Source organism: Mustela erminea, chromosome 14, assembly GCF_009829155.1.
Source record: "Mustela erminea isolate mMusErm1 chromosome 14, mMusErm1.Pri, whole genome shotgun sequence".
Taxonomy (NCBI): domain Eukaryota; kingdom Metazoa; phylum Chordata; class Mammalia; order Carnivora; family Mustelidae; genus Mustela; species Mustela erminea.
Window position 1 is genome coordinate 36,536,013 of NC_045627.1, and position 18,679 is coordinate 36,554,691.

Genomic DNA, 18,679 nt, shown 5'->3' on the forward strand with positions numbered 1-18,679 from the left:
TTGCCCGCCCCCATTGGCTGGGCTCGGGCCGGGCTCTGATTGGCTGCCCAGGCTGACCCCGTCCCTTTCCCCGCCCCCGCCCCCGCCCCCGACTCGTTGGTTCTGGGTTCCTGTGCCACCGAGGGGCCGGAGCAGTCCAGGAGGTTAAACTCTGGGAGAGTGGACGGCGTGTGGTTTTACCGAGAGACGGGGTTTGGGCAAGACAGAGTACCTTTGCTGTTCGTTGGGCTGCAAGAAAAAGAATAGAAATGAGGGCTGACGTGGCTAGACTTGTCCAGGCAGTGATAGGACCTGAGTATCCGCTCAGGTCTAAACCAGCGGCCTCTGGCCCCGGGCTTGATAAGCGCAAGGAAATCCTTGGCCCTTTGGCCGAATTAGTAATTTGAAATTACTAATTGAAATTGAAACGCAGCTCACAGGACTACATCTAGGAAGCTTTTGATGCCAAAGCCTGAGACAAAACGGGTGAAAACTGGGTTTGCGCAAAGTAAAATTGCCCTTTAAAACTATGAACAGTAACTGAAGTAAAAATTTTCAATTCTACCACCCTGTACTTTGCAGTGTGCACTTTTCCCATATGTTTATAACCACCACCTAGGATGTATCTAGGTTAGGGGCCCAACACACTTTCAGTAAAGGGCCAGAGCCTCAGTGAACAGCAGTTGGGGACCATAAACTCTCCAACGCCCAAGTCTGCAGCTGTAGTAGGCAAAACCTGAGGGAATGGATGGCTGTGCTCCAGTAGAAGTTTCCTTATGGAAACTGAAATTTGAATTTTATGTCACAAGACAGCATTCTTTTATCGCCCCCCCCCCCCCCCCACCACACACACACAGGTCAGGCAGCAGCCTGGAAGACTGTAGTGCATTATTTATGCAAGCATTAACAAAGATGATTCAATTACTACTTAAATTACATAATCTTTTTGCCTCAATTTCCGGATAAAACTAATGATGTTTTATCCAATAAGCCTGCTGGAGAAAGTTAAATGACCCATCATAGTATGAGGTGGGACTGAAATAAGCAGTCTTCCATAGCAGGCGTTTTCTTTCGGCTCTGTGACACTGAAGATGCCTCGATCACAGGAAAATCTAAATCCCAACCTCCTAGCAATTAAGAGTTCCTTTCTCTCTCGAGTCCATTATTCTCCCTTAATGACGCTCAAGCCTCCAGCATGAATCATGATGCGTCAGGTTTTTCTGTTTACAGCACATTAAAAAGAGTCCCAAGTCACAGCCAGCAGCCAAGGTGAGACCCCATGAGTGCTGGGTTCATTGACTCAGTCTGTACTTCTCATGTCCCACTCTAACCCAAACAACAGATATTATATATAAACATAGGACCCATGGCATCATTTTAGTAACAGGGACATTAGTTTCAATCACAAGATGCCTCTAACACTTTTAATACTTGGTCAAAAAGGACCTGTTGCATTTTGCTTCCATTCTATCTGTCCCATTGCTTTAGTTTTAGAATCTCATTTGCGTTTTCTAAAAACAAGGTCCTACAAACCTGGTAAATGCACAAGCACACATTTCATTGCTTTCCCTGCTTTACCAAATGTAGCTCTCAACCGAATCTCTCCGATTTTGTATAAAATGGAGAATGGTAAACAGCTAAACTGGCCCCAGTCCTTACTAACGTGTTAATAGGAGATTTTGCTAAAAAGAAGTACCCCACCAGTCCTGGGATCACCAAATGTCTGAAGCCTCTCGAATGTACTAAGTTTATGACTTGCAATGAAATGTGTGAATTGGCCGAGCCCTTTTTTTTTTCTCCCAGTAGCAAAACTTGTCTCTCATAAGCTTTGTAAATATTTCTTTCCCTAAGTAGGAAACAACTTTTGCTTCGTCACCCCCACCACACAAACAACAAATATCAAGGCACATTCAAAACCAGAACAAAGCCTTGCAAATAAATGAAAAAATAAATGGCACAAGAAATCAAGTCTGTTTTAACTTTTTATTAAAATGCTTAGGATACAGATTGACTTTCTTTTGTAAATGACTGTTTTAATTAACTTTTCCTGAAATAGGACACATATGCACTCTGATAAAACAGAATGAAAAGTCTAAATTCATGGGAGTTCCTGTACAAAGCTCTGATCCTCTCTGTTAAGAGCCAAGATCCTCACAGCAGCTTCTTTTGCAATCTTTTCATAGGAACAGTGTTTTCTGTGGAGCAGTAAATAAGACAGATGCCAGACTTTTCAATCCCCTCTTTCTCCAGTGGCCAAAGTAAACCACTTTCACAAAGAGCTGAGCTGTGTAGAATCCATAGTTTTCTAGCTTGCTACGAAGGGGTCAAGGACAAAGAGGAAAAAACAAAACCAAAAACAAGAAAACTAGCGCTGCAATCATACTTCTCAAGTCTCTGGATAAAGAAGTATGGGTTACCTTTAGCCAAAGGAAATTAAAATTATGTTAACTACCTAGTTCATTCACCATTAGCTACATTTGTTCAGTTAAGGCTTTCACCCTTTCCAAACCAACAGTTTTGTTGCAATCCAGCTATGCTTGCTAACAGAGGAAAGGCACGCTCTTCCCAGATTTATCCTTTACTGAGCCTCTGCATTTGTACCTGGCAGTGAGAAAGTATCCTTTCCTAATAGGTCAGTACTGAAGACTGACAATGATAAGTCCATTAAAGAGTAACACTCCTACTCGCCCCTGGAATATTACCCACACTTCCCTACCCTCACATGAGACACCAAAATTCCACTGAATTTATTTCAAACCTTTGCATCATAATTTTGTTTTGAGGAAACTACTTGTAATCTCTCATTAAAGAAAAATGAAGACACCCACCCATTTTAAGAGAGGGCCTAAGATCCTGAAAATCCAATTTTACACATGGCACTAAAAAAAGGAATGCTATAAAAATGATCATCACACGACTGGGCATGCTGAGGCTTTTATACTGAGCTCTTAATGACAAGTGACACTGGCGCAGAAAGACCACCACTACACGAAGTCCTCAGTTTCCCCAGCTTATTTCTGGCATGGAGAAAGGCAATTTCATACCACAACCCCTCCCCCAAAAAGTAACCTAGAAAAAGCGCTCATGAACATTCCCATAAAGAAGTCAAATCTTGCACATGAGAATTTTAAACCCCACTAAATAAATCTTTCCTGGATCCAAACAAATGCTACAAATGCCAGGTTTTTAAGTTCTCACTCACAGAATTAAAAGCCCTTCAACTGTAACTTCCCTGTATGACTCACCTATCCCCAAAATGTTCTCCTAGACTCTGTACAAAATTAACAGACACATGCCTGTAGTATAGGAGAACATGGGGGATGTTCTCTTTTGATGCAAAAGTCATTCTTTTTTATAACTGAAAATGAAAAAGGTGCTATGGTGAGATAAAAGCAAAGACTGCCTGAAATTTGTAGCTTTGTATGTAATAATAAAATCACCACTCTATACTGAACTCCTCCACAGCAAACCAACCATCTGCTGTACAAACCAGGTGAGGAATGACCCTGGCTGACCACAGTGGAAACCTGCTGCCGTCACCAGGCCGACCAGGCCCTCTCCTGCTCCTCTGTGCGCAAGGTTGGCGCCACCTACCATAAGGCCGTCAGAGAGCCGGGGAGCTTTGGCTCACTGACCTGCTAACTCAACAGGACTAAGTTTACTCGATTGAGCTCTGGCCTCCAACATGTTTCATGTGCATAATTTCATGAAGAAGCTAAATGCCATTCACTAGACCAAAAAAAAAAAAAAAAAAGAGAAAACTCTGGACCAAGTAAATTTTGAACTCAGAAAGTTAGGAGGGACACCAATGACATTAACAACACTTTCTTTAAAAAATAGAATCACTTTCTTTGAAATCAACCACAGTGGTGAGACGTGTTTTTCTTTTCAGGTGCCCCAGGATGGCACACAGCTTTACCCAGCAAATCCTGCCAACTTCCAAGTCCCAGGATGCTGAGCTGCACCAGCACGTGAGGCAGCGTTACCTCCCGACAGTGTGGAGAAGAGCACATGTCACCACTGGGCGATGAGAGAGCTGACAGAGACTCTTGGCTTCTCAACGCCAGACACGGCTGAAGAGCTTTCCTTGTTCTATTAGAAAAGTTCATGAGGAAGCTGTGAATAGGATCAGTCCAGAGAAGGAAAACTCTTTTATTTTCACTGTCCAAACATCAGTCAATATACTGGGAAAGCCAGCGGAAGCCCTCGCCGTAGCCTTGCCTCTTGAGCACGCTGCACATGAACACTTCCATGGGGCGGGCGTTCAGCTCCTTCAGGGTCACATTCCCCTAAGGGAGGCAAAACCAAGCAAGGCCTGTTAGCATCCCCGTGGTGGAAAAGCTTGAAAGGGTGATCACAAATCACTCTCTTTGTTCCTCAAAAGCAAATGGAAGTAGGAATTACTTATAAAAATGGGGTCAAAGCCATATAGATTTTCTTCCCCAGAGCGTCATGCTTTCAAGACAAAATAAGCAGCATAGTGAAGAGCCTTTACTTTGAACACACCAGCATCTGGCAAGATACTGCAGCTAACCAAGAAAAAGGCCACTAGGACCCACAGAACCAGCATGTTCTTTGATGGAAAGAAGTCGAAGACTCTTGGAAATAAGGACATTCTTGAGGCACCTGGCTGGCTCAGCTGGTTCAGCACCACCAACTCTTGGTTTCGGCTCAGGTCATAATCGCAGGGTTGTGAGATCCAGCGCCATATAGGGCTCCTCATTTAGTGGGAGTTGGCTCAAGATTCTCCCTCCCTCCGCCCCTCTCCCTATCATAAATGCTCTCTCTCTCTCAAATAAATAAATCTTTAAAAAAAAAAGGAAGGGTGCTTGGGTGACTCAGTGGATTAAGCATCTGCCTTCAGCTCAGGTCATGATCTCAGGATACTAGGATTGAGCCCCACTTGGGACTCCCTATTCAGCGGCCAATCTGCTTCTCCCTCTTCCTCTGTCCCTCCCCTTGCTCATACTCTCTTTCTGTGCACTCTCTCTCAAATAAATAAACTTAAGGAAAACAAACAAAAAAAAGAACACTCTCATTAGCACAAACATTCAGAAATAAATTATATCAAGGAATTTAAGAATTCATGTTGTATAACACTCATGCAGAAGAGGGGAAATTAAATTAAAGTCAGTGTTTCTAGAAAGAAATAGCTAATCAAGAAGAGGTAACACTTAGAAATAAGAAACCATAAAAAGAAAAAAAGTTATCAGAGATCTCAGAAAAGGAAAATTTTTAAAACTGATTATGCCAAAACTTCAAGCTGAAAAAACCAGAATTCCTGCTTAACTACTGCTGGTCTAGATTTTTTCTCTCACAAGCACTGCAGCAAGCTCTCCTTCTAACTGGAAACAGCATATAACCTACTGATCCGGGAGACTCAGGTTCTATTCCTGGTTTTATCACTGACTTGTTGTGTAGATCTGAACAAATCACTGATTTTCCTCATCTTCAAATTAGGGATCACAGTCCTACCTCGCTCAGCAAGAACACTGACGATAATCCAGTGCTACGGTTTCAGTGTTTGGAAAGTGATCATGAATGATCACTCTTCTTCATAACCTGAAATCTCCAGTCAAAAATAAAACTGATTTCTTCTTCAAAAAAGATTTCTCTGAATGAGATTTGAAAGAGAGTCAGAAAATTCTTAAATTGGTAAGCCTGACTTTCCTCCCAATTTCTTCATCCTCATATACCTGAGGAAAATTTCCTCAGACAATGGTGAAAGAACAGGCTCCTGCCTTCACAGTGACTACAAATCACCTATGGCAAAACCAATCCTAGGCCCGGTTAAACTTTTGAAAGACAAGTAAAATCCAGATAGTAAAACATTAATTTTTCAAACACTGTGAATTTCCTTAATAATATGTCCCCTGACGATTTTTCTCTTACCTTTCCTGTGGTCTGTCCATAAAGCCCAAATATCTCACGGAGTTTTTCTTCACTGATCGCATCTGTTCTGTCAATCTTGTTACCCAAGATCAGGATTGGCACATTGGATATTGTTTCATCAGTCATTAGCGCCTAAAGACAACATAAAGGAAGAACTAGGTGAGAATCTATGAATGCCCACTAGATCATGAAAACCACCCAGACCATCACTTGTCTACAATGAATCAAATGTAAAGAGAAATATCTAATAGTCTTTATACCTGAGCGATGATCTAAAAATCTTGACATTATACAACATTCTTAATGTTACGTAGAAGCCCCTAAAAATTACCTTGACATTAGGTAAAAATCCCCTAACAGCTTCAAAACAATTGCAACTTAAGGCTGTGCCTATTTACAAGGCAGGAGAACTGCCTCAACCTTAACTCTGAGATAAATCACTCAACCACAGACCATCCTCGGGCTCTCCACTGAGCACGGTCCTAGAAGACTGAATGCTCTGGCTACAGAGTCTCAAGGAGGGCTACAGGAAGTCCCCGAGTGTACACTGAGTGCTCAGTGTGTGCAAAGCACTATCTCAGGCACTGAAAGGAGTACAAAAAGAAAGGTAAGACATATCCCTGGCCTCAAGAAATCCTCACTCTATGTTCATACATCTGTCAGCAAAGCAAAGCAAGTGTATGATTAAGTGTCACAATGAACAGGGACAGAATACAAATACTAACAGACATTTGGGGAAATCAAATGGAAGGGAAAATGGTGGACTTAAGGAAAAGTCTTAGCAAAGTAGAGGACCCCAAACTAGGCTCTAAAAGAGGGGCAGGATTTGGATAGATGGAAAGGAGAAGGAAGAATATAAGCAATGGCTTTATGGTAGGAAAGAGTTCAGAAAGCCACATGGAGAATTGCCTGTCTTTGTATGTTGACACACAGTAATAACAGAATGGGAAGGCATGATCAACATTACGGTGCCAACCTAAGAAGTCAGCTGCAACAGATCCTGAAGACCCCAAATCCAGAAATTACTAGACAGAATCTGTGTGTAAGGGGCTGCCTGGGGGGCTCAGTCAGTTAAGCGTCTGCCTTCGGCTCAGGTCATCTCAGGGTTCTAGGACCAAGACCCACATCCAGCTCCCTGCTCAGCAAGAAGTCTATTTCTCCCTCTGCCCCTCCCACTCCCACTCTCTGGGGGGGGGGGGGATCTGTGCATTAAAAAAAACACAATGAATTCACACAAAGTATCTATGTGTGCTCAGGTAAGAGACAATGACGTAGCCTAAGATGACAGCACCCAAGGGACAGTGAGTGCAGCAGGCACTGTGAAGAAAGAAGTAAAGAGACTGATGTCTGGATGATAAGACAAGCAAGAGGGGCCTGAGCCGGCAGAGATTTCGAGCCTGGGAACCCAGTGCCCACTGACAGGAAAAGCTTGGAAAGGACAGTAGAGCTGAAGGGATAATGAGCAACATACTTCTGACCATCTTAGGTTCCCGGAAGTGTTAGACAAAATCAGAGTAAGGATGTCATTCGTTGATTAAATACTAACCAGATGCTACTCTATGTCTGATGCTTTGCTAAATGCAAGCGTTTCACAAAGAACAAAACTAGGTCCCTTCTAAGTTCACAATCTGATGAGGACACCTACAAGAAAACCAGTAAAGACCAGAGACACTGATAAGGCGGCGAGTCTAAGTCCGAGAGGTCAGGGAAAGCTTCCTATAAGAGGTCAAGGCTGAACTCTGGGATCTCCTAAAGGACATTTTTTAATTTACCAGTTAAAGTGGGTGGGGGTCAGATGAGAAAGCCAGGCAGGGACATTTGTGCATAGTGAAGGAAGGACAAGTTGTTCTCTATGTTTGGAATGTAGTTCGAGGTAGGCAATAAAGAGAAAAGAAGCTGGAGAAATAAACAGAGGAAAGATCAGGAAAGACTTTATGTGCTATGCAAAAGACTTGTGGATTTTATCCAGAAGGTGATAGAATTCTAGTAAAGAATATTAAATAGGCCAATGATATGTCTGAAAAAGTTCCTTCTAGCATTTTAGAATGTGGCAGGGTGGTAGTGAAATCTCTGGTCATTCACAGTATCTGGACCGCATGTCCAGGTAGATGGTCGGGAAGAGTTCCATTCTTCCCGGGAGCCTGGAATTGGCAGGTAGAGCTCTTTAGTAGGCAGCATTATGTATGAGGCTGGACCTCAAGAGAGGTTTAAACAAGAGAAATCCATAGGGGAGTCACTGGCATGTGGCAGAAGAAGGAATGAGAAGCAGCCTTGACCAGCCTGGGAGGAAGTACAGACCCTAGGGAACACCAAGGTTTAAGGGCTAAGGAGGGGAATGGGTGCCTGCGAAAGAATCTGAGAAGTATTAGCCAGAGAGAGCACACCAAAACCAAGAATGCAAATGGGAGCTCAAAGAGAGAGAGAATGCCAATGCCAAGAGGTCAAGTAAGAGAAGGAATGCCCTATAAATGATTCTACAAGAGACCAGAGCTATAGATTCACAATAAATGGGGCACAGGTTCAAACGGCCAGGAACAAAAATGCAGAGAGACAGTTACAAATAAAATAAAAAGAAGAGGTGCAGGGTGACCCAGTAGGGATTAACAAAGACAACATGACAAGAACTGTGAAGCCTAGCAAATGCGGTATCAAATGTTGCCCAGGACCCAAACTGACGACTGAGAAGAGACTGTGAATGTCTGTGAAGTCATTCAGTGCGAGCGGGGCAGACACAGAGTGAGAACTCAGATTCAAACACATAAAGAACCCTTAATCTCTCTCTTTAGGTTTCACTCTGAAACAGGGACCATCTATGGTATGTGAAGGGAAAACGCATTCACTATGCCAGGGCAAGAGGCACACTCTGGGGATTGTGGGAGCAAATTGGACAAAGTCACCCTATGATAGATATAAACAAAGTTAACTTCCTCAAGTTCAAGCTGTTTCCTCAGGACACTGAAAAGCAAGGTCTTTGGATTTAAAACACATTCTTCCTGTAACTAGGACTTTTATCAAATGGTAACTGGAATGCTGAAGTACTGGCACTACTGACCTGTATTCCTTAAAAGAAACAGAGGCCAAGAAAAGAAAAAATAAAATCGTACATTTAGCTCAACTTTGGATTCCATGAGACGAGGATGATCTGCACAGTCGACCAGAAAGACAATCCCATTAATTGCTGGGAGGTAATTTTTCCAAACGCGACGTGCTGGAAGACAAAGTTTGTAGTTGCGTTAGTTTTTTTTTTTTTTTTTTAAGTGTTTTGAAAAATGTATCTTTTTTTTGTCCTAAAATGGGCAAACCCTGGCTTGGTTTCAATAGCATTCAATTCCATATGGATTCTCCAAGTCCCAACCAGAATTAAATCAGAACAAAGTACATATACATATATACTCTGATATTCCATGAACCTGATTTTTTTAAAAAATCAAGGTTTTCTGCCTGATTTTCAGAAAAACTGCAACATCTGGCAATCCCACACATACCTGCCCACATGTCACTGATCAGCTGGAACTAAGTCCCCCCTTAGATGAAATCTGGGCTCTTCCATTTGGCAAAGTTTCCACCACTCCCTACTGTCTGAAACCTAGTCACTTTGACTCACCTTAAATGACCAACCTCACCCCTAAAACCAAATTCATCAAGATGCAAATTACCTGTTCAGACACCATTTAGTCCCAAGTTAGTTCCTAACTAACCAATGTGTACGTGTACTGACACACCCGCTCCATCCACTCTCAGGAGATGGGGCCTGACAGGTGGTTGAAGTTCCCAGGCAATTACCTCAGTCACCCATACTTAACCCAAGAGGCCTTATAAATTTTATTTTTTTGTTTATGCCATGAAGTGATAATGGTTTGGGAAGCAATACTTTAATTATATTATCATTTCTAAGCCATTCATTTCTACTACTTTCACTGGGATGAGTAACAAAGCATATCCACATCAAATAGTTAATAACCGTTATCTCTAAAGAGTGTGATAGGGAGAGGCTGGGGAAACTTTCACTTTCTGCTTTCCATATTCATATGCTGAGTGTATATTCAATTTGTTATATGGAGCCAGAACTACTTTTTTTTTTTTTAAGTTATCTCTGTACCCAACCTGAGGCTTGAACTCACGACCCTGAGATCAAGAGTTGCATGCTCTTCTGACTGAACCAGCCAGGCACCCTAAGCCTGGCCTACTTTTATAAGTTAAAATTTATACGTTTTTTTTTTTAAAGGAAATCTCCAAATATTTAGCATTTTAGTAATTTTTGTAAAATGGTGACTAAGTTATTAAGATAAAGTAATTTGTTAAACAAATTTTCCTCAAACAAAACAAAACTACACGTAACACATTCCTCCCCTTCTTAGTCTATCAAAACTTGAAACCTAAATTTATCACACCGAATACCACCCTAAATCTCAGTTTAGGGGTCTAAAAACATCTTTCCTACATTCTCAAAGTGGTCTCAGTTCAGTTCTTACAACTGTATTACCCTGAATTTCAATTTGTAAGCAGTTACAAATCCTTTTGAAAGAAGCAAAAAAGCCACCATACACCCATTCCTACCCAAATGAAAACAATACAAACTCATTACAGAAAAAAGGACACAAGATGATCTATAATCCTCCATCGAAACATACCTGCTAATATTTTTGTATATATTTGTTCAATCTTTTTTCTGTACAAGTATTTTATGTGATTATGATACTACATATGATTTAGTGCGATATAAATATTAAGTGACTAAAATAAATGTAATTATGTCAATGAAATCGCTGACTACAAAATCATCTGGATCACTCCTTAGATTTTCGGTTAAAATTACTTGGCTCAAAAATGGGGAACCTGGGGGCGCCTGGGTGGCTCAGTGGGTTAAGCCTCTGCCTTCGGCTCAGGTCATGATCTCAGGGTCCTGGGATCAAGCCCAGCATCGGGCTCTCTGCTCAGCGGGAAGCCCGCTTCCTCCCTCTCTCTCTGCCTGCCTCTCTGCCTACTTGTGATCTCTGTCAAATAGATTAAATAAATCTTTAAAAAAAAAAAAAAAAGGGGGGCACCTGGGTGGCTCAGTGGGTTAAAGCCTCTGCCTTCGGCTCAGGTCATGATCCCAAGGTCCTGGGATCGAGCCCCATATCGGGCTCTCTTCTCCGCAGGGAGCCTGCTCCCCTCCCCCTCTCTCTGCCTTCCTCTCTGCCTACTTGTGATCTCTCTCTCTCTCTCTCTGTGACATAAATAAATAAAATTTAAGGGGCACCTGGGTGGCTCAGTGGGTTAAAGCCTCTGCCTTCGGCTCAGGTCATGATCCCAGGGTCCTGGGATTGAGCCCCACATCGGGCTTTCTGCTTGGCTGGGAGCCTGCTTCCCCCACTCTCTCTCTGCCTGCCTCTCTGCCTACTTGTGATCTCTGTCAAATAAATAAATAAAATATTTAAAAATAAATAAATAAATAAAATTTTAAAAATAATTACTTGGCTAAAAAATTAAAATTACCAATATTCTATTCTTTTAACTATGCTTTTAAAAAGCTATATTTAATTCAACCTAATACAATGAATGCTCCAAAAGGAAACTTCTCAACTCAATTTAATAACAAATGAATAAATCTGACAGAATTTCAATATTTTTCCTACTTTGCAGAATATTTATTCCCACATCTTAAATGTTTGACTCCTAAGCCTAAAGTCTTGCCAAATGTAAAGTAAGTGTCCATCAGAAAAAGTTGCTCTGGTCTACATATCTCTAAAACCCACACAAGATACCTGATAGGAATCTAGGAACCAAATAGACATGGCCTGCATAAGGCAAAAGGTACTACAAAAACAGTAAGGTAGAAGGAAATGTTCTACCAACCGCCCCATATGGACAGAGTATACTAAATAGATGAGAGTGGTCACAAGTATATCCCTGTTAGCAGCGCCTGGGTGGCTCAGTCAGTTATACCTCTGCCTTCGGCTCAGGTCATGATCCCAGGATCCTGGGATCTGGCCCCAAATCCGGCTCCTTGCTCAGTGGAAGCCTGCTTCTCCTTCTCCCACTCCCCCTGCTTATGTTCCCTCTCTCACTGTGTCTCTGTCATATAAATAAATAAAATCTTTAAAAAAAAAAAAGTATATATCCCTGTTATTTTTAACCTTTTTTTTAACGATTTTATTTATTTATTTGACAGAGATCACACATAGGCAGAGAGGCAGGCAGAGAGAGAGGAAGGGAAGCAGGCTCCCCGCTGAGCAGAGAGCCCGATGTAGGGCTCAATCCCAGGACCCTGGGATAATGACCTGAGCTGAAGGCAGAGGCTTTAACCCACTGAGCCACCCAGGCGCCCCTCCCTGTTATTATTTTTGCAACTTTTGACAAATTTGAAATTACTTACAAATAATAACAATTTTCTACATACTTACACTCCACTGAATAAAGGATATAAAAGAGACATGATTAAATTTGATATTGTACGAGATCTTGCTCAAGAGGAAAAATGCTATAAAGGAGATTATGGAGACAACTGACAAGAAGAGAAATATACACTACATAGTAGATAAAAATAACACTTCCTAGGTTTGATAACTTACTATGTGTTACACAGAGATTAATAAATTAGAGCAAAAGGTATAAAGGAGTAGAGTTCTCTATATGCAATTTTTGGTAAGTCTGAAAGTACTTAACAATTTTAAGTAATAAGAGCTCAATCATAATTTAATCATATTTTAAAAAGGAAAAAATGTCACACTGCTTAAAAAAAAAAAAGAGGGAATAAAAAGAACCATAAGTTAATAGCATTCTTCCATTCTTCCATTCTCTTACCTTGCTCATGCCCACCAAGATCAAAAGTTGTAAACGTCATTCCAGCAATTGTCAGCTCTTCTGATGCTGAAAATTGTCAAAACAGAAAAAAGACATAAACTCCTCCATCCAACAAGGCCCAGCTCCCAGTACTATAAGCCAACACAAATGCAAAACTTAATGAAGCTTTTACCTTGGAAAGAAAAGGATACAAGGATGAAAACATTCTTAAATTATTCTAAAAAGCCAAGTTTCTTTTTCTCCAAAGTCTGTCTGCTGCTTCTTAGAAGTAGATATGGGAGATGTGTCCCCTTAGAGAACTAGTGAGAACTGATACTGAGAGTCCCAGAGGGTTAGATTTAGGGATATGTGACCTGAGTGTCCTACAAGGAATTTTTTTTCAAGTGAGTTGTCTTTTGAAACCTCAGTTAATACAAGAAATGAGTCAACTGGGGATTCATCCTCAAACCATGACAATGACCTTCAAGTATCAAAAGGTCACCTGGTATTTTCAAACCTACTCGGATGTAATGTTGGAACATGTTGGCCCAATCGGTCATCTTTGAGCATGTGTAGAAGAGTGGTTTTGCCTGCATTGTCCAAACCCAAAAATACAAGTTTTCCAGATTTCTTGTAGAGTCCTAAAAAAGAAAAAAAAATTAACATAATTTTGCTTTCTACTTACCAAAGGCTGTTTGTGTTAGATTGTTGGACGAAATGTACAAAGTTTGAAACCTATAATATATTTCAAGGAAATGGTTTTACCTAGGAACTGGAGCACACTGCTGAAGCCATTGTAGATCCACTCAAAGATGAAAGACATTATTAATGCTTACTACCTGTATAAAATATGAAAGCAGCAAACATTAGCTTTCTGAATGCTAGTATAGTTTCAGAGAAGTTAACTCTTATTCTGTAGCTCTGATGCATGTTTATTGTCCCATGTTTTCAGGCATAAGATAATAAAGATTTTGCACCCTGGAGGGAAGTCTCTAGGGTCCTCAGATCTGTACAAAATCCTGGTTTTCTGTCAGTTTTCAATCTATGATACTCCGAGGGCTAGGAGTTAAAGATACACTTTCTGGGCGCCTGGGTGGCTCAGTTGGTTAAACAACTGCCTTCGGCTCAGGTCATGATCCTGGAGTCCTAGAATTGAGTCCCGCATCAGGCTCCCTGCTGGGCAGGCAGCCTGCTTCTCCCTCTGACCTTTCCTCTCTCATTCTCTCTCTCTCTCAAATAAATAAAAATAAAATCTTTAAAAAAAATTTTTAAAAATACACTTTCATCTTTTACTGTGTAACTTTCTCCTCCAGGCAGCTGCTCATTCACATTCCCTAGATACACCACAGCTATTACCAATTAGTAAAACCTCTAGGAAATGAATCCTATCAATAATCTAGATCAAAACATCACATCGATACACTAAACAGAAAATAAGAATGAAAAGCGTATTAATCCTTCCTTGTAAACAGCTCTAAAACACAGTTACCAAAATCCCAATGACTGACATGATTTGCCCTGCCCCACTTACCAATGACAATTCTTTCTTTTAAAGATTTATTTATTTGAGAAAGAAAGAGAGCTTGTGGGAAGTGAGGAGGGGCAGAGACAGAGAGAATCTCAAGTAGACAACCCAATAAGCAAGGAGCCCTGAGCTCATGACGTTGAGCTGAACCAAAAGTTGAAATCTTAATCAACTGAGCCACCAAGGCGCCCCACCAATACCCTTTCTTAAACTATATTTATTTAACCCCTCTTGCAGATTTGTGCCTCGACTTATAAAAAGATATGATATCACTATTTTGGAGAGACATTAAGAAATAAGATAATCTTTTCATAATATGACTAACCAAGACATAATTACCATTTTACAAACAGTGATTTTCTTAAAATAAGAGTACTTATTTAGGGCATAGAAATAGGTTCCTAGCCAAGTACACACCCTAATTAGTACTAATAGTAGGACCACTTTTCATACTGTTTTCCATAAGCCTAAACAAAACAAAAGATCACCCAAAGCTACTAGAAAGTCTACACACACTGGTAATGAGCAAGAGGACCTCTGAAAGAAGTTAAGAAGGGAAGATCTAAAGCCAGTGCTAGTGTCAAAGTTTCTGAGGTTCAGCATTTCCTGGTCACTGAACTTTTGCCTCAGTATCTCAGATTTAATGCAGAAAAAAAAAAAAGAAGAAGAAGAAGAAGAAGAATCCCCCACTTTCACTCCTCTTTATCAGCAAGAGCATATGAACACAAGGCTATGGTAGATGTGACCAACTGTTATCAAATGCAACTTTCATAAACTTTTGTTTCTTTTACTAGTGACCTTAACAGGGTTATCCACAAAAACCCACCCATATTCTTCCCTCAAAGAATGCTACACTGGGTGCCTGGGTGGCTCAGTAAGAGGAACTGTGACTCTTGATCTTGGGATTGTAAGTTTGAGCCCCAAATTAAGGGTACAAACTACTTAAATAACTAAATGTGAATATATATATATATATATATATACACACACACGCACATATATAGACACACATATATTTAATATACATATACATATACATATATATGTGTGTGTGTGTATATATCATTCTTTTTTTCTGTCCAGTGACTGAGTTGGTTTTTTTGTTTGTTTTTTTTTTAATCAGGCCTGGGCACCTGGTGGCTCTGGGCACCTGGTGGCTCAGTCTGCTAAGCAGTTAAACAACTGCCTTCATGTTCAGGTCATGACTCCCGGATCCTGGGATCCAGTCTTGCACTGGGCTCCCTGTTCAGTGGAGAGTCTACTTCTCCCTCTGCTGCCCATGCCCCACCCCCCAGCTCATGCTCGCTCCCTCCCTCTCTCAAATAAATAAATAAAATCTTTAAAAAAAAATCAGGTCTGGGGCGCCTGGGTGGCTCAGTGGGTTAAGCCGCTGCCTTCAGCTCAGGTCATGATCTCAGGGTCCTGCTCACGAGGAATACAAAAGAGTCTGTAGAAGTGTTGACTGCAACCCTGTGTGTACAAATGAATGTGTAACAGTGGGTTTTAAAGGAGTGATCAGAGTGGGAGGGATCGAGTCCCGCATCGGGCTCTCAACAGGGAGCCTGCTTCCCTCTCTCTCTCTCTGCCTGCCTCTCTGTCTACTTGTGATCTCTCTCTGTCAAATAAATAAATAAAATCTTTAAAAAAAAAAATCAGGTCTGACTATAAACTTTAGGGGCTTCCTAATGCTTGTTTTCTATGGCTCTTATCATGGAAAGCCAAATGAGGCTTGGGAGTTTGGGTGAGAGCAGAGGCTAAGACAAAAGCTTTTGCAAAAAAAAAAAAAAAAAAAGAAAAAAATACTAACTGTGGGGTTTTTTTGCCCTTTTCAGTAACATTAAAATATATTTTGGCAGGGTGCCTGGTGGCTCAGTTGGTTAAGCATCTGCCTCTGGCTTGGGTCAGGATCCTGGGGTCCTAGGATTGAGCCCTACATCAGGCTCCCTGCTCAGCAATGAATCTGTTTCTCCCTCTCCCTCTGCCATTCCCTCTGCTTATGCTCTCTCTCTCTCAAATAAATAAAAATTTAAAATATGTATATTAACATTAATATATATTACATATATTTGGGGAGGACAGGGACCAAATTTAGCATGTTAAATAATTTGTCTGATAACTTAGTCGGCACTTTAAGAAGTTTAATGACTTAAATATACCGACAAAGCTCCTGTTTTTAAGTTTCCACTGCAGGTAAGTAAAAGAACAATGTGCCTCTTCTCTGCAATTCCCCCGAACCAGTCATCTCTCCCTTCTACTTTTCTCACTCTACAACCTGGAGAAGTGAGGCTCACCTTTACAGAGAACCTCTCTTTAAGATCCCTCCCACTCTGATCACTCCTTTAAAACCCACTGTTACACATTCATTTGTACACACAGGGTTGCAGTCAACACTTCTACAGACTCTTTGTAAAGTTTTACCACATCATTTTAGAATTCTTCCAAACTCAATGAATTCTCCAAAGGTGACAATGGGAAAACCCCCACATAAGAAATTTTATCATGGTAACTGAATTAGTTTGATTTTCCAATTTATCTTCCCTTGACATTCCTGCTTTAATTAAAGGTCCCTCCAAAATGATCGATGGAAAAGTGCTTGAAGAAACTCTTCAGGTGATGTTAAAAAAATAATAAAAACCATTACTGGACCCAAAGTGTTGTACTGTATTGTACTTTATTTCCATAGTTAAGTAAATGGCTTTGATGGTTCCTCCGTCCTTGCAATCTTAGGGTTTGTATTCCTCGTGAGCAGTTCTACAGTTTCATACAGTGCCTGCACATATATCTCATTTCGACCTCACACAAATCCTACTGGGCAGGGGTCCTTAGCCTTCGATAACAAGACAAGGACGCTGACACTCCTAGGTCAGCTGACTGAACCAAAACTGCTCAGCTAAAGAAGTCTAGTCTAAGTGCCAAAACTTAGACCTTCCTTTTAAAATGCCAAAGCTAAAGCTCTTCCTGTTAATATTACATAAAATTCCAATCAAAATCACAAAACTGCTTTTAAAGAAACAAAAAACTTCCTTAACCTACCTGCTAAACAGATGATAATCTTTCTAAGTTTCCTTCCTTACAATTTATCACACCTTCTGAACGGTATTTTAATAACTAGCATTCTATTTATCTCCTACTCTTGATCCACTCTACCACCTTATGGCATCTTGTGGCCAAATTGGCGTACTCTAAAATTTAAGAACTCTAAACTACCAGCAAAGCACTGCCAATGTACCCCAAACTAAAATTTGCCAATTTCAGGACTCACATGAGAATGAAGTAAATAAAAAAGAAGAGCACTAGCCAATGCTGACCATTAGCCAATAATGTATGCATTACTCTCTCTATATACTCATTATTTCTTAGGCATACTCTTTACAACTTGGAGACACCATTCCTGACAGATCTGGGAGAGCAGGCTGTTGGTTCTTAGCTAAGAAACCAAGCTTAGCTGCAGCATAAATACCAAAGGTCAAGCCCCCAGGCAAAGCACCACAGGTCCTTTGTCACGACCTAAGCAGATGGGTCGAGGTAAAGAGAAAAGACAAGAGCAGGGGAGATTAGTAACCGAGACAATTTAGTGCCAGCCCTCACAAGTGCACTCCCGGTCTCTACGATAGAATCATGAAGAAAACACTAATCTATACAAAATGCACTCGAAGGAATTTTTCCAGGCACTGAAAAGAGGAAGGAAAAGAGGAAGGTGGAAGAAAAAAATACAGGGTTCGAGACCCAGGGCATCAGACGATAACAGAGCTGAAAGTCGGGAAGGGGGGTGCGCACAGGTCTGGGAGTCAGGAGATCGGTTCGAGCGCTCCTCTCGTTATCTGTGGGGCCTTGGCCAATTCAGTGCCTCCCGAGCCTTATTATTCCCCCACACCAAGGACTGTCATCAAGGACCCCCACCAGCCCGACCCAGGGCTGTGAGGCTCCTCCGAGACGGGATGTGAAACCGTTTCGCAAACCTGAGCGCACAGTATAGACAAGAAAACTGTTATCCCGCCCAGCAGCTGCGGGACCCCGAAAGGAATGCAGATCGACCCGACACCCCAAGGGCTGTCAGGAAACGCAGCAGACCGGCCAAGTCGGCCCGTCCCCACCCAGAACCAGCCCCGCGGCCCCACAGAACCGCCTGCGTGTCACTTCCCCCCCCCTCCACACACACAGCAACCCCGCCTGAGCCGGCCTCCGCCCTGACCCTCCCCGCCGTCCGCCCCAGCCCCTCGCGTCCCTCGGCTCCTTCCTTCGCAGCAGCCCCCCCACTCACGGCCAAGGGGGCTCCTCTGGCGGCGGCGGGCGGCTTCGACCCTCCCTCACAGCACACAGCCCAGCAGCACCCGGGACCGCCAGCTATTCGCCGGATATACGTAACACCCCCTCCCCCGGGACTTCCGGGAGCGTACTTGCCCCCCGCCCCCTCGTAGCGTCACGGCGCTCAGACACGCCGGGACCTCCTACCGATGACTCGGGCGCGGAGGGGCGGGACTGAGGCGTGCAGAGCGATCCCGGGGACGGGTCACGTTT

At 42.0% G+C, this 18,679-nt stretch overlaps 1 protein-coding gene across 1 annotated transcript; it reads right to left on the reverse strand.

Annotated features, from left to right (window-relative positions):
• Positions 1-1,948: 1,948 nt before the first annotated feature.
• On the reverse strand, positions 1,949-18,551 carry SAR1A (secretion associated Ras related GTPase 1A). The gene is made up of 7 exons (XM_032312397.1): positions 18,423-18,551; positions 13,402-13,475; positions 13,158-13,277; positions 12,658-12,723; positions 8,976-9,079; positions 5,872-6,003; positions 1,949-4,268 (listed from the first exon to the last, which is right to left on the reverse strand). The coding sequence occupies exons 2-7, from the start codon at positions 13,457-13,459 to the stop codon at positions 4,152-4,154; spliced, it is 597 nt and encodes a 198-aa protein (XP_032168288.1). The 5' UTR covers positions 13,460-13,475; positions 18,423-18,551; the 3' UTR covers positions 1,949-4,151.
• Positions 18,552-18,679: the final 128 nt, after the last annotated feature.